Source organism: Dermacentor variabilis, chromosome 2 (genome assembly GCF_050947875.1).
Source record: "Dermacentor variabilis isolate Ectoservices chromosome 2, ASM5094787v1, whole genome shotgun sequence".
Classification (NCBI taxonomy): Eukaryota; Metazoa; Arthropoda; class Arachnida; order Ixodida; family Ixodidae; genus Dermacentor; species Dermacentor variabilis.
Window position 1 is genome coordinate 4,203,555 of NC_134569.1, and position 15,058 is coordinate 4,218,612.

Sequence of the window (15,058 nt, forward strand, 5' to 3'; positions counted from 1 at the left end):
AACGAGTTCTTACGAGTTCTTGTTCTGCTTCTCTCTGCACAGTAGTGCGCTGAGCTCGATGTTGCCTGCTTGCAGCCGCGCGCATAGCTATTCCATTAGCGTCTTCAACAGCGGTTCCTACCTTGCGAGGAGGCGCCATAACGAGTCATCGTCATCGTCGTCGTCGTCGTCGTCATCATCATAATCATCATCATCATAATCATCATCCTGGTTACGCCCACTGCACGGCAAAGGCCTCTCCCATACTTCTCCAACTACCCCGGTCACGTACCAATTTTGCCCCTGTAGTCCCTGCAAACTTCTTAATCTCAACCGCTCACCTAACTTTCTGCCGCCCCCTGCTACGCTTCCCTTCCCTTGGAATCCAGTCCGTAACCCTTAATGACCATCGGTTATCTTCCCTCCTCGAGCATTACATGTCCTGCCCATGCCCCCAGTTCTTTTTCTTGAGTTCAACTAAGATGTCAATAACTCGTGTTTGTTCCCTCACCCAAATCTGCTCTTTTCTTATCCCTTAACGTTACACCTATCATTCTTCTTTCCATAGCTCGTTGCTTCGTCCTCAATTTTAGTAGAACCCTTTTCGTAAAGCTCCAGGTTTCTGCCCCGTACGTGAGTACTGGTAAGACACAGCAGTTATACACTTTTCTCTTGAGGGATAATGGCAACCTGCTGTTCATGATCTGAGAATGTCTGCCAAACGCACCCAGCCCATTCTTATATATTCTTCTGATTATGTCAGTCTCATGATCCGTATCCGCAGTCACTACCTGTCCTAAATAGATATATTCTCTTACCACTTCCAGTGCCTCGCTAACTATCGTAAACTGCTGTTCTCTTCGGAGACTGTTAAACATTAGTTTAGTTTTCTGCAGATTTATTTTTAGACCCACCCTTCTGCTTTGCCTCTCCAGGTCAGTGAGCATGCACTGCAGTTGGTCGCCTGAGTTACTAAGCAAGGCAATATCATCAGCGAATCGGAAGTTACTAAGGTATTCTCCATTAACTCTTATCCCCAATTCTTCCCAATCCAGGTCTCTGAATACCTCCTGCAAACACGCTGTGAATAGCATTGGAGAGATCGTACCTCCCTGCCTGACGCCTTTCTTTATTGAGATTTTGTTGGTTTTTTTATGGAGGACTACGTTGGCTGTGGAGCCTCTATGGATATCAGACAGTATTTTTACATACGGCTCACGTACACCCTGTTCCCGTAATGCCTCCGTGACTGTTTAGGTTTCGATTGAATCAAACGCTTTCTCGTAATGAATGAACACTATATATAGGGGTTGGTTATACTCCATAACGGTTGCCGTAGAGTAAACACAATGCCGAGACTACGCGGCGCACATGTCAAATCCCTTATCCAGTGGCACGATACGATGCTGTTGATGATGACGATGTTTTATTGGCATCCCTTTTAAATGGGGCCGTGACAAATAGTCATCTACCCTGCTTGAGTTAACGAGGTCCAGCTACACGGAACATGCAACTGCTACATGCCGGCACACCTGGTAGAATACATCGCAACTGGAATGCAACCTTCGGACGTGATAACCCATTTTTGGTCAACGCCCCATAGTGGGCCGGAGCCTGGCGATAGCTGCGACTGGCATCGGCTGCGGCGGCTGCGGCGGCGGACAACATCGCCAACCGAAACGGTTACTGGAATGAACCTGCAACAGCTTACGCTGTAGAAGTACTCCATCAAGGGCAACATATATCAACGTTCCATCAAGCGCTCCATGAAAGGTAACAACGTGAGGGATAAAGCGTCGGCCCTTCGATACGAGTTGAAACCGCGCACTGTGTAGTCACACAGACTATCGCCTAGAACTTGCTCTGGAAGCACACTTCTCGGCTATTATTACTTTCATCGTGCCTGCAATGCCACCAACCTAAGCTTTCCCGGTGACCTACTTTGGCTCAGAAATCAAATAGCCCCAATTTTTCTTGACCTATGCGACGATTAACACTCAACCAACACTTATATTCACTGATTGCTGGTAATACCAGATTTTGTTTTCAATTTACTATCACAAGTACCACAATTCTAATCCTGATGAAGCCATTAATGTTAATGGAAGTATCAGTTGCCGAGAAGTCAAATGAATAATTTTGCTGATCGACGAATATTTACTAATTCACTTTTATTTAGCAATAATAAGGCACGTCTTACGATGCAAGAAATAGAACCTGCGACTTGTCGAGACGTGTTCAGTTGGAAGCAAGCTTGAAAATGGTTCAAACCCTGAATTATAGCTTCCCAGATAGTGCTTTTTACGCATTCAAGGGTAAAAATAACTGCAACATGACATGCGCATTGCGTTGCACAATATCGGATACGTACAATGGCGCCAGTCGCAGGATTGCTTCAAAGTGCACCACTTTGCGGACTGAGCGGCTACAATTCTTAAAGGGCCCCTGAAACGGTTCGGACAAATTTTGTAGACGCGTAGGGTACAGCTAAAGTTAATCATTCGCACCACAATTTGTATGAAGCGTCTCATATGCAGAGAGCTACGGACGATTACAACTTACGCACCTCCATAGCGATGAATTTTCTCCTCAACTCGTTCGCCGAGTGATCGGGCTAAGTTCCGCCTTCACTGGCTCTGCGTCAAGATAGCACGTCGTGGTGACGACTTCCGGTTCTCTAGAAATGAGCGCCCGAAGCCTCTCCAATCTCTCCACTAGCTACTTGGCAGTAGACCTCAAGCGAGAGCTATCGAAGCAGCGTGGGTTGCGAACATTCTGTCGCAGCGCCGCACGTGCCTTGGTATTGCGATAACCACAGGAGAGCTGGACGTTTCAACGCATGGGTGGAGGCATAAACTCAAGCTGATGAAGGAACTTCAGCGTAGACGTACGTGAGCGGCCTGATCGGTCTGCACGGTCCATCCACCTGTTGGCGCAGAGCTTAACCAGCCAAACAAAGAGCCATTATTGCTCCAATCAAGTGTAAACCAATTTACATATAAAAAAAACAATGTGTTAACGATTACGCTCATACGAAAATTTACACCAGCAGCAAAGAGGAATACATTTCGTTACTGCTGCTGTGTATGGTTGAGCTCTGTGTCACCACGTGGCTGCACCGTGCAGACCATTCACATCTGCGCTTCTGCTCATTTCGCGAAACAAACGGCCAGGCCCTGTCCCCTTACGCTTGCGTTTACCCGAAGACCGGACTCACGAAACGCAATTGTGGTTGTAATCCTCCGGCGTAAAGTGACGGCCGCCAACGCGCAAATCGTGGCGCCGATCGGATAGCGGCAGTCCGATGCGCTGCAGCCACTCCGCTCGTCTGCTGCCTTGCGGAGGGACGCGATGTCGCACCTTGACATATTACCAGTCGCTACGTTTGCGGCCCACAACGTAGCAAGGGCGAATCATGGTGCTTGCGAAAAGACTGAGACGGCCACTGACCGTGGAACTCTCGTCAAAATGAAGCACGGTGTAACAAAAGCAGACAAGGCTTGCTATGTGCCGGAAGTGCTTAAGTGTAGTGAGAATTGTTCTTGTGCATTCTCTTTCTTTTACTTTCTTTTTACAGAAACAAAGTAACTAACCTTTTAACTATTACGAAGAACATTTGCTCACCATAAAGTTGGAAAAATTATCGATCACGCGCCCTGGGCAGCCAATCGGATAGCTCGCCATACTAGCGTCATTAGGGCAATTTACGTCAAATGGTTATGGGCGGCAGAAAATTCAGCCCAGCGGTGTGCTGCGATCGGCAGCGATACCCATTTTTTGAAATTTTATAATAAATTAAACGCTATACGCGGGGCACTTAGAGGCAGCAATTAATGATCAGAAGGACCTACTCTAACGACTCAGTATAGGTTTGTACAAAATCGTCAAAATCGTTTTAAATGAGAACGTTTGTGCTGAAGTGATCGAGTTAAAGACAGTGCGAATTTGTTAAACAGTCAATCGTGCATTTTTAATTCTACCCCCATTATAGTCCGCCTCTTCGAGTAGTAGAAATTGAGGAATAGAAATGTGACATCTGTGACCGGTAGTAATTAAAAAGACACGTGCTATAAGAACGGCGCTTGGCCAGAGAAACCACCTTCAGTCAGTAGGGCAACCCGCTACAAGAAAGACACCTCTTCGTCCCCCACTGCACAAAAAGAAAGATAGTGCACTCCAAGTAATAACATAATGACATATTTGAAATTGAGCATAAGGTTTCGTCATACCCATCTTGGAATGACGTCAAAAGTATTAGAGCAGTAACACCATTTCTAGCAGGTACAATTATTTTACGTAGTGGTAATTTGAAGCATAGGTAGGGTCGCAACATTCTGAAACTACTCACCTGTAGCGATATTTACGCGCCTGTTGAGTCTGCGTTGTGAACAGTTTAACGAAAAGAACTCGTGTGATGTTTACAAACAGAAGAAAGCTGACCTGCAAAGAAACAGAGAAAGATATGAGAATTTTTTTAACATCTCAACTGCTTGTATGTATATGACAATTCAAATAATTTACATACAATAATAGATACGGTGATGGGTCCTCTAATTATCCAAAAATACGACTTCGTGTCATTTGTTGTCCAGCACCTGAAATGAAGATGATAAAATTAGAAAAACATAAGATAGCACATGCGTACTGCTGCTTTTTAACTTTTTCTGTCCCACTTACAATATGTCCTCCAGCGTCGCTCTGACAATTATCCAAGGCACCAAAAAAATAACTGGAAGGCCTGCAACGTTTCAAAAAGCCTTTAGAAAAGCGCGACCGTTCTTTCCCAAAAATGTAGTCTGCTTCATGTTAAACTGTCCATAATTTTTATAACAAGGCTACGTTAATTATGCAAACTCTCTTGCATTGCAGGTTTGTTCGCTTCAGCGAACACAATTTTAGCGAGCAAGTTGAGTCAGTAAGGACATGACTAACAAATATTTGTTATTGACATTTTAATTATCTTGATTGTCATTGACACTACATTAAATATTTTAGACACTCGTAGTCGAAGACTACGCTATTTTATTTGATAGCTCTAAACGGTTTTATAGCAAAGCTGTCAAGTCGACTTCCACAACCATTTTAGTACGGCTGTAGGCGTGCTCGGTATCAAATGTCAATAAGACAGCAGCCAACAATGCAACCTACGTCACAGCACCAAAATTTTGTGATGAAACATCATTATTAATGCATTATAGCCACTTAATATCGGTAATTTAAAGTTATTGACGCAAATTCGGCAACTCCGCAAATAACCACCCAAAGTCTTATGTAACTTCTCATGTAAGCATTCTGAATCCCTGCACTTCAATGGCAAATATATCGGCACAGTGATTACTAGTAATCTTATTTACAAACATGGGCGCTCCTAGAAAAAATGTTCCATATTGTGCATTGAATATATTAAATGACTCTTGACAGCGATCCTTATTCTCCTGGGCTCAGCACTCTGGCTGTTCCAGCGTTTCTTCAGCCCACTCATATTAGCACCGTTCTAACACGAACTACAGTCCTCGTGGCGAAAAATCAACAACATCGACATGACTTTAAAAAATCTTGACTATACTGACTAAAGCCACTAAACGCATAGGAGATTTCTGTGTAACTGAAAACGAATAATCAGTTGTGTCAGGAAGCACGGCAAAAGTAAACGTGAGATTCGTTTACTGATTAAGTATGAAAGAGCGGCGCAAACGAAAGCGAGCAACAAGGGCTTCGTCTTGGCCGTGCTTATCATTAATGAACAGCCTGCCCAGTTTTCTATCCTGTACAGAAACTCTGGAAAGAAATACACAGCTAATGTGCCTACGTAAATCTTCAATGTGGAAGACGGATTATGAAGGAAGAAATAGGGAGCTGTTGCGTGCGTCAATAAAGCGAGTGAAAGAATCTTATCAGTCATCGAGGGACTGAAGGAAAGACGTGTTCGCAGAAAGCGCGAAACACGAAAAAAGGGACGCTGCTGACCTGAAACAGGTTCCGCAACGCCTCTGAAGAAAACAGTTCGGCAAATGCACTGCGGCATGCGTATTGAACTTAAGATGGCGCCAAGCAATGGGCATAAACAGTATTTGTTGGCGTAGTGCAGACCTGGGCCGAATGCTGCTCTCTGTCTGCCTGCCTCTGAAAACCTGAGCGTCGGTCAAATGGCCCTCAGTTTATTCATCTACTGCGGTAAACAAAAATTCTCTCCAACACTCTCATATCGTTTTCACAACAGAATAGTGCCTGTAAGAGAAAGATAAAAACACGATATTTATTCGTGCGGACAGAATTTGCTTCAGCAAATTCAGCCGAGCGCATTGCTTCATGCGGCTCCCGGAGAAAGGCAATCGCTCACCCTTGTTCATGCGCAGTGAGTTCGTACATAGAGCTCAGCGAACGAGAAATTATCCTTTCGTAAGCTTTTCCTTAGGTCGGTTACGAACATCAAGAGAACCCTTTGGAGGACCCACCCCATCCGAGGGTGACGTATCGCAGTATGCTGGAGCTGTCCGTGAAGAAGGCGAGGAACACCAGGCTGTGAAGGTACAGGCCCTCCATGAGGATCCAGCAGTAGTTGGCCATGAGCACGTAATGCCAGAAGCTGGTGAATACCTTACAGTCGACGTTCTGCACACAAGCAACGACAACGCGATGGGGCACACCACTGTCTAGGTACATTATTTGCTCCACGAGGGCAGCGCAATGGCTGCGTCGCGTCTTCTATAAAGCAGTTCTCTTACGATGGCCGGTTAAATATACAGTTGAAACTCGAGTTGTCGAAGTGATGACGACGCGGGAATTATTTCGCTAAGTCGGGAAGTTCATTAAATCAAGAAAGGAATTTTTTGGTCCTTCGAAAACTAAAATTGTATCGTAGCGACACGCAAAAGCTACCGCGGCATTGTATTTGCGGCAAATCGAGCCATCTGTCGCGTAAACCATCAAAAAATTAGAGGGTCTCTCAAGATCTCTCTTAGGAGGTGAACGGCCAAAGTCTATTCCTCCCCCTCTTACCATTCAACTCCTTCTTTTTGCCTCTTCTCTTTCTCTTCTTTCTCTTAGTAATTACTGCTCACTATAAGCATTTTTAGTCATTTGTAATAATTGTGGTCATTACAAGCCGTCGTTAGACACGTTGGTCATATCATAGTCATTAGTAGTCATTACAAGTCATGCCTGTCATTATTGGTCATTACTGGTCATTAATAATCATTTTAGTGATTTCTAATCAATTGTAGTCGTTGCAAGTTGTCGTTAGACATGTTGGTCATTTTATAGCCATTACTAGTTATCACAAGTCATTTCAGTCATTCTTAGCATTACTGCTCACTATTGAGAATTTTCAGTCATTTGTAATGAATTGTGGTCATTACAAGGCGCCGTTAGACATACTGCTCATTTTGTAGGCATTAGTAGTCATTACAAGTCATTAGTGCTCATTTTGGTCATTACTACTATTTAGTAGACATTTCTAGTGATTTCTAATGAATTGTGGTCATTACTAGCGGCTCACAGACATAATAGTCAATTAGGAGTCATTAGTAGTCATTACAAGTCATTAGTAGTCATTATTAGTTATTACTAGTCATTATTAACCTCTACAAATCTATTATAACGTTATCATTCACTAACTGGCCCTATCAATCAGTTTTCGTTCCTCAATCTGTCTTTCATTTGTCTTCATATGGCGTGACGACGCTGCGGCGGACACTCCGGTGGTCAGGTCTGCTGACACAAACATCACCATGAGCCGAGAAAGGCTTTCACCTTAATAACGAAAGCAACCACCGCCGCCCCTACCGAGGCAGTGTTGAGTCTGCTATTCAGTGCATGGCTGTGGCGTGCACCCTCGTCAAAATAAAGTTAGGGTCGTGATTAGGGCAACCGGAGGTTTTAAGCGATAGCTTTAGAGCGCATGATCGAAGAAAAACCCATCTGTGTCAAAATTAGAGAGAGTTCACCGCTTTTTGGCTCATTGATTTCTGGAAAAACTTCGTTAAATTGAGTTCGGCCAAGTTAGTTTCGTTAATTCGGGTTGATGACAAGATCGACCGCTAGGGTACCTGCCGGGGAATGAAAAATATTTCGTTAGATCAGGTACTTCGTAAAATCGGGTTTCGTTAGATCGAGTTTTCATCATCATCATCTGCCTAGTTACGCCCACTCCAGGGCAAAGGCCTCTCCCATACTTCTCCAACTACCCCGGTCATGTACTAATTGTGGCCATGTTGTCCCTGCAAACGTCTTAATGTCATCCGCCCACCTAACTTTCTGCCGCCCCCTGCTATAGCACGCTTCCCTTCCCTTGGAATCCAGTCCGTAACCCTTAATGACCATCGGTTATCTTCCCTCCTCATTACATGTCCGGCCCATGCCCATTTCTTTTTCTTGATTTCAACTAAGATGTCATTTACCCGCGTTTGTTCCCTCTCCCAATCTGCTCTTTTCTTATCCGTTAACGTTACACCCACCATTCTTCTTTCCATAGCTCGTCTTCATAAAAGCTTTCCACTTCCTGGTCATCATGACTGCATGTAGGGGCATAGACTTGTACTGCCTTCAATTTGTACCTCTTATTAAGTTTCACAACAAGACCTGCCACCCTCTCGTTAATGCTATAGAATTCCTGTATGTCACCAGCTATTTCCTTATTATTCAGGAATCTGACTCCTAGTTCTCGTCCCTCCGCTAAGCCCCGGTAGCACAGTACGTGCCCGCTTTTTAGCACTGTATATGCTTCTTTCGTCCTCCTAACCTCACTGAGACCTATTATATCCCATTTACTACCCTCTATTTCCTCCAATAACACTGCTAGACTCGCCTCACTAGATAACGTTCTAACGTTAAACGTTGCCAGGTTCAGATTCCAATGGCGGCCTGTCCGGAGCCAGGTATTCTTAGCACCCTCCGCTGCGTCACAGATCTGACCGCCGCCGTGGTCAGCTGCTTCGCTGCTGCTGGGGACTGAGGGCCGGGGTTTGATTGTTGTATTCATATAGGAGGTTGTGGCCAAGTACTGCACCAGGGTGGCCAATCCTGCTCTGGTGGGAGAGTGCGTTACCGGTTCTGGTCACCGGGATCAGGCCGCACTCCAGGCCTTTTTGTGCAATTTTCTCAACACACAGTTCTTTTTTTTGTATTTTCCGGTGGAGAATTGCGCGGCACCGGGATTTGAACCACGGTCATCTTGCACGGTAGGCGGATACTCTACCGTCCCCGCAGGAGTTAAATTTAAAAAATTAAATGATGGGGTTTTACGTGACAAAACCACTTTCTCATTATGAGGCACGCCGTAGTGGAGGACTCCGGAAATTTCGACCACCTGGGGTTCTTTAACGTGCAGCTAATTCTAAGTACACGGGTGTTTTCGCATTTCGCCCCCATCGAAATGCGGCCGCCGTGGCCGGGATCCGATCCCGCGACCTCGTGCTCAGCAGTCTAACACCATAGCCACTGAGCAACCACGGCGGGTCCCGCAGGAGTTGTACGCCTCATTTAACCTAAAGTGGTGCCATATTTGATCCGTCAAGGTGGACCAATCTGAGCTCGGTTATACCGCACGGATGGCACTCGGCTAGAGAACCTGGTATTTATGACCTGCACATCTGTGGCCATACATAATTGAGGATATATATAATTTTTTAGGAGGGTTCCCGTAGAGTGATAAAATAAAAGAAAATACATTTGAAGAAAAGAAGAAAAAAAGGGGAAAAAAGGAAGAGAAGAGGTGATTTGAACTCGTGACCTTTAGATGTTGCCCGGAAAGATAGCTCAGTCGGTTGGTTCGTCAGGCCCCAGGTTACTTTGAAGCACCATACCTCCTGCTCCGAGCCTCATACTTACGTAGAAAGGGACTGATGTTGTCCGCGATAGTCGATTACGAGTGGTTGGAAGGCATACTTTCTAGGAAAAATGGCCGCCCGAGGAGAAGAGCGAGCTCGAACGGCTTTAGAGACTACGAAAAGCTTGATCATGTGCTCGGCGAGCGCGTGATCGAATGCGCGCGCTGTTGCTTTGTCTCTGCGTGTAGTAGCTAAGAGAGCTAGCTTAAGGGAGGAGAAGGAAGAAAAGGAAAGTATCTGAAGCAAAAATTGCAGCGCCGTGGTTTTAAAGCGCACCCGTGGTAAAGAAACGGAAGGCGATATAAGCGTACGAGGCCATGATACGCACAGGATCTCACTTGGGAGGGAGATCGAGTTTTAACTGTACTTAAATCATTGGAAACGTTGTTAAGCGAACAAAGATTGAACGGAGAAATTAAACCACTTCTAGGAACAATAGAAATAAGCCCGTGAAGAAGGGGAGGCAACACAATGGTTTCGAATAAGTTGGAAGCCAAGCATGCTAGATATTGCGCAAGATATTCTCCATGCGTGCACTGTGCGCTTAGGTAGCTCACAAGACCGACGCGGTGGAGACCACAGCCCTTTTGATGAGTGTCTACTGATAAGCGTGCGTCGCCTCGTTCATGCTTCCTCTGAGTAGGTCCCTCTACATCACTTTTGTGTTCCTCCTGTAATGAAGCAGACGCGCCCCTGTGTATGTGCCGACTGACGAGGAAGACGAAGGACCGTGCCTTGATCACGAGTGAGCCCCGTGCTACGGGCAGCCCTTGCAGTGCCTTTACCTAGCGGTCCACAACGTTGTGAACGACAATACACCTCGTCGCATTTGGTGGCGATTGCTGAGATCCTTCGCTTCGTCCTGGAGCTGCGCACTCGAACCCTGCCTTCAAGATCACCTTGCACTATGCCTGATCCAGCCAGCTCGTTGCCTGCACCACCGGCTGCCACTGTCATCTGCGCCGGCGTCCCGCGTCAACGCGACCCACCCATCTTCAGTGGGACCGCCGAACCCGACGTTGAAGACTGGCTGTCATCGTACGAATGTGTAAGTGCCCATAAAATATGGGATGACCAGTCTAGGCTGACCCACGTGCCTTTCTACCTCGCCGACGTAGCCAAACTTTGGTTCTTCAACCACGAATCGGACGTAACAAGCTGGTGCGCGTTTAAAACTCTTTTTGCCGAAGTGTTTCGTCGCCTAGCTGTGCGTAAGCTACGGGCTGAACAGCGCCGACGCCAGCGCGCACAGCAGCCTGGAGAGACATTCCCCAGCTACGTCGAGGATGTTGTCGATTTGTGCAAGCGGGTAAATCCCAGCATGTCAGAGTATGACAAGATCAAACATATCCTCAAGGGCATCGAGGACGGCGCATTCCAGATGTTGCTGGCCACAAGCCCAACTAGCGTATCCGTCCTCATTAACCTCTCTCAGAGCTTTGACGAGCTGCGCCGCCAACGTTCCATCGCCCGCCAGAACATTCAGAACGCCGATTCCGTCTCGAACATCACGCTTTCTCCCGACATGCCCAACTCGACCTTCTCACAGCATATCAAAAGATTTTATTCGTGAAGAGGTGGCCAGGCAGCTCTCGCTGCTGCATCACAGAGACGCACCTACGGCAGCTTTGCCTCCAATGCTGCAGCACGCCATCCGGACTCAGATATCCGAAGCGCTTCCTGCAGCTCCTCTCACCCCCTACCCAATCCTATGAGTGTGCCGCTGTCCCATACCGACTTTGCCACTCATCCTACGTCGCTCCCGCTCAGTTATGCAGCCGTGGTTGCACGGCCACCTGCGCCGACAGCTTCCTTTTCATCACCCGTGCATCCGGCTTCATTTCCAGTTGCCCGACCGTCACCACAGTTTTTTTCGTCCCACCGAGACGTGGCGCACTATCGACAACCAGCCTATCTGCTTCGCCTGCGGCATTGCTGGCCATGTGGCGCGCTTTTGTCGCCGACGTGCCCCAACTACACGTACCACCTTTGACACGTACAGCTACGTGCCGCAATACGCCGCCACGCCTCCATTTTCACCGCGACGTCTCGATACTGATCGCCGGTTAGAAACTCGGCGTTCCCCTTCCCCTCGTCGCCATTCGATTTCACCCCTGCGTCGTAGAGCCCCCACTGAAGAGGGGTAACTGGCTGGTGCAGTTCCCGAGGCAAGAACTGCAAATACATCGACATTTTCAAGACCTCATTCTTCGCCGCAAAAAGTTATCGTTTGTAGAGGGAGTACCCGCAGTGGCACTATTCGATACCGGAGCAGCCGTTTCCGTCATTCACGAGAACCTTTGTCGCAAATTACGAAAAGTGACTACAGCTCCCTCTGGCCTGGTGCTCGCCACTGCCAGCGCGCACCGAATTCAACCTTCAGCTGTATGCACGGCCCGTGTCGTCATCAACGACGTTCTCTACATAATTGAGTGTTTCGTGCTACCATAGTGCTCTCACGACCTCATCCTTGGTCGGGATTTCCTGTCACGTCATCATGCTGTCATTGACTGTTCGCGTGCAGAAGTGTCACTTTTACCACAATGTGAATCACTGCTGTCCAGCTCTCATGACTTTGCCGACAAACTCATTGTTAATGCCGGCACAACCATACCCCCTGAGCCGTCGATGGCTGTTGTCCTGTCGTCTAATGCCGCATCTGACGCCACTGTAGTGTTCACGCCATCCGATTTGTTTGCTCAGAGCAAAGGCATTGTTCTTCCGTTTGCAGTGCTTACTATAACATCTGGGTCAACTGTGATTCTGGTCACCAACTACTACCAGTACCCGAGCAGCCTACTGCGTGGGGAGACCGTAGGACATAGAGTTTCTCACTATAACACCTAGAGGGAAATCTGGCGCCACCGTCTATGGGAGTTTCTTAAGGGGGCACCGTGCCGTCATGGGAATGACGGTATATGTGTCTGCGAGGCTCGTGTTGGCTGGTGTTGCACGAGGCTTCGTCTAAAACGTGGATATGGCCACACAAATAACGCGTTCTCAAAGTAAAATCCTTATAGAATGTTTCCATTCACGCATATTACATCTTTACTCACCTACAATGCATGACCAAGCGAAGAAAAGCAAGAACAGACGACAAACTGTTTCAAGGCGATCGCGAACCTTGTCGTCTGTCCTCCAACTTTAGCGGCCCGCTGATACTTTTTACGGATCATATAATCGTACACGCAATAACAAGCTCTCATAGTTAAACAAAACATGTTTTTGTGTAATAATAAAACCAAAACAGCATTTCCCGTGCTGTTTTAGTAGAAAATGAATCATTGTGACAGACGGAACAGTGCTTGCCAAACGCATCTTCAAGGTATTCTGTATCTCCGAGAACGATGCCAATCCGAAGTCACAATATACCGGCATTGCCATGCATACCACAGCGCAGCAGCGCCAGATTTCCCTCTAGGTAATGTAGTGAGAAACGCTATGCCGTAGGATACTTCCAGCCGGTCGACTACGTTGACGATCTCGATGTTCCCACCGACTCCCTCTATCACGTTGAGGCCATCGCTTCGGTCTCCGGCTCATCACCTTCAGTGGGTTTTGACAACGTCATCGACCCTGCTCTTTCGCCATCTCATCGCCGCCAACTTCTCGCTCTCCTTCACAAGTTTGTCTCTTCTTTCGACTGTAATCAGGCGTCACTGGGCTGTGCCACAGGTGTTTCTCACACCATCGAAACCGGTTCCCACTCCCCCTTGCGACAGCGCCCGTATCGTGTCTCCGCCAAAGAGCGCCGAATCATCACGGAGCAAGTGGACGACATGCGCAAACGTAGAGTCATCCGTCTTTCTCAAAGTCCTTGGTCTTTACCTGTCGTATTGGTGAGGAAAAAAATATGGCTCCATTCGCTTTTGTGTCGACTACAGACGCCTAAACAAGATAACGTGAAAAGACGTTTATCCACTGCCTCGGATCGATGACGCCCTCGATTGTTTACAAGGCGCAGGATATTTCAATTCCTTGGATCTGGGCTCTGGGTACTGGCAAGTTCCTATGGGCGAACCTGACCGTCCGAAAACTGCATTCGTTACACCCGATGGCCTCTACGAGTTTAACGTCATGCCCTTCGGGCTGTGCAACGCGCCTGCTACTTTTGAGCGTATGACTGACACCATATTTCGCAGCTACAAATGGAAGACCTGTGTATGTTACATCGACGACATCGTCGTCTTCTCAACTGATTTTCCGACACACCTCGCTCGCCTGCATGAGATTCTGACATTTCTCGCATCTGCCGATCTACAGCTTAACCTCAAAAAGTGCCGTTTTGCTGCGAGCAAGATAACCATCTTGGGTCACGTTATCTCAAAAGACGGCGTTCTCCCGGACCCAGACAAGCTACGCGCCGTTGCAGACTTCCCATAGCCCACGTCTATCAAAACCCTGAGAAGCTTTATTGGCTTATGCTCTTATTTTCGTCGCTTCGTACGCAATTTCGCATCTATCATGGCGCCCTTGACAAGTTTACTTTCCGCCAGTAACGACATAGCAGAGTGGTCATCTGAATGTGATGCATCATTTCAGTAGTTGCGCCACTTGTTGACCTCACCACCGATTCTTCGCCACTACGATCCTAATGCTCCCACGGGAGTTCATACTGACGCCAGCGGAGTTTGTATTATTTCAGCACACTCAATGAAATGACACGATCAGGGGTTTGGTGGAGTTGACATCGCCAGCAAACGACAACAACTAAACTCAAACGGTTTCAAGCGTCAGATGTTTGTGGGCTTTGAGAAAAAATTTACCGGTTATCTGGAAGTCTGGAAACTATTTGTGCAATTTCTGCGAGTGCAGAGCACAATAAGAAACGCAAGCCACTTACGTTCTGACTGAAGTCCATGTCTGGGCTGAGTCCCACGCCGTCCACAAAGATGGCATCCTTAACGAGCACAGCGAGTGCCCGAAAGATGAAAGACATGAAGAGGTGCAGATGAAGGTTGTTCCGAGGGCAGCGTAACTTCCTGCACGACACGAAAATTCAACACAGAAAATCGAAAATACTCTTGCATAACAGAAATACATAAGTGCGAACTACTGGTGGATGGGTATAGTCTTCAGTGCAAAGAAGAGGCCGAAACGAGATAAGTGTTTAACAGGTATGCCTTAAGTACTCCCGTCCGTTCACTGGCAGCAGCAAGGCCCAATCGCCCTCTCTAACCTATGATACACTATCACCGTGGTCGTCCAAGTCTCCCTATGATCCTGGCCTTGTTCTTTCTGGTCGTTTCCAA

The 15,058-nt window shown here is 47.1% G+C and overlaps 1 protein-coding gene across 1 annotated transcript in view; it reads right to left on the minus strand.

Annotated features, from left to right (window-relative positions):
• The window catches only part of LOC142571296 (parathyroid hormone/parathyroid hormone-related peptide receptor-like), a 523,250-nt gene that overhangs the window by 202,473 nt on the left and 305,719 nt on the right, over positions 1-15,058 (minus strand). The window contains exons 6-10 of the mRNA XM_075679543.1: positions 14,650-14,788; positions 6,435-6,591; positions 4,657-4,717; positions 4,505-4,574; positions 4,328-4,419 (exon numbers count right to left, since the gene is read on the minus strand). Of these exons, the coding sequence (XP_075535658.1) occupies positions 4,328-4,419; positions 4,505-4,574; positions 4,657-4,717; positions 6,435-6,591; positions 14,650-14,788 (519 nt within the window). The remainder of the gene's footprint in view (positions 1-4,327; positions 4,420-4,504; positions 4,575-4,656; positions 4,718-6,434; positions 6,592-14,649; positions 14,789-15,058) is intronic.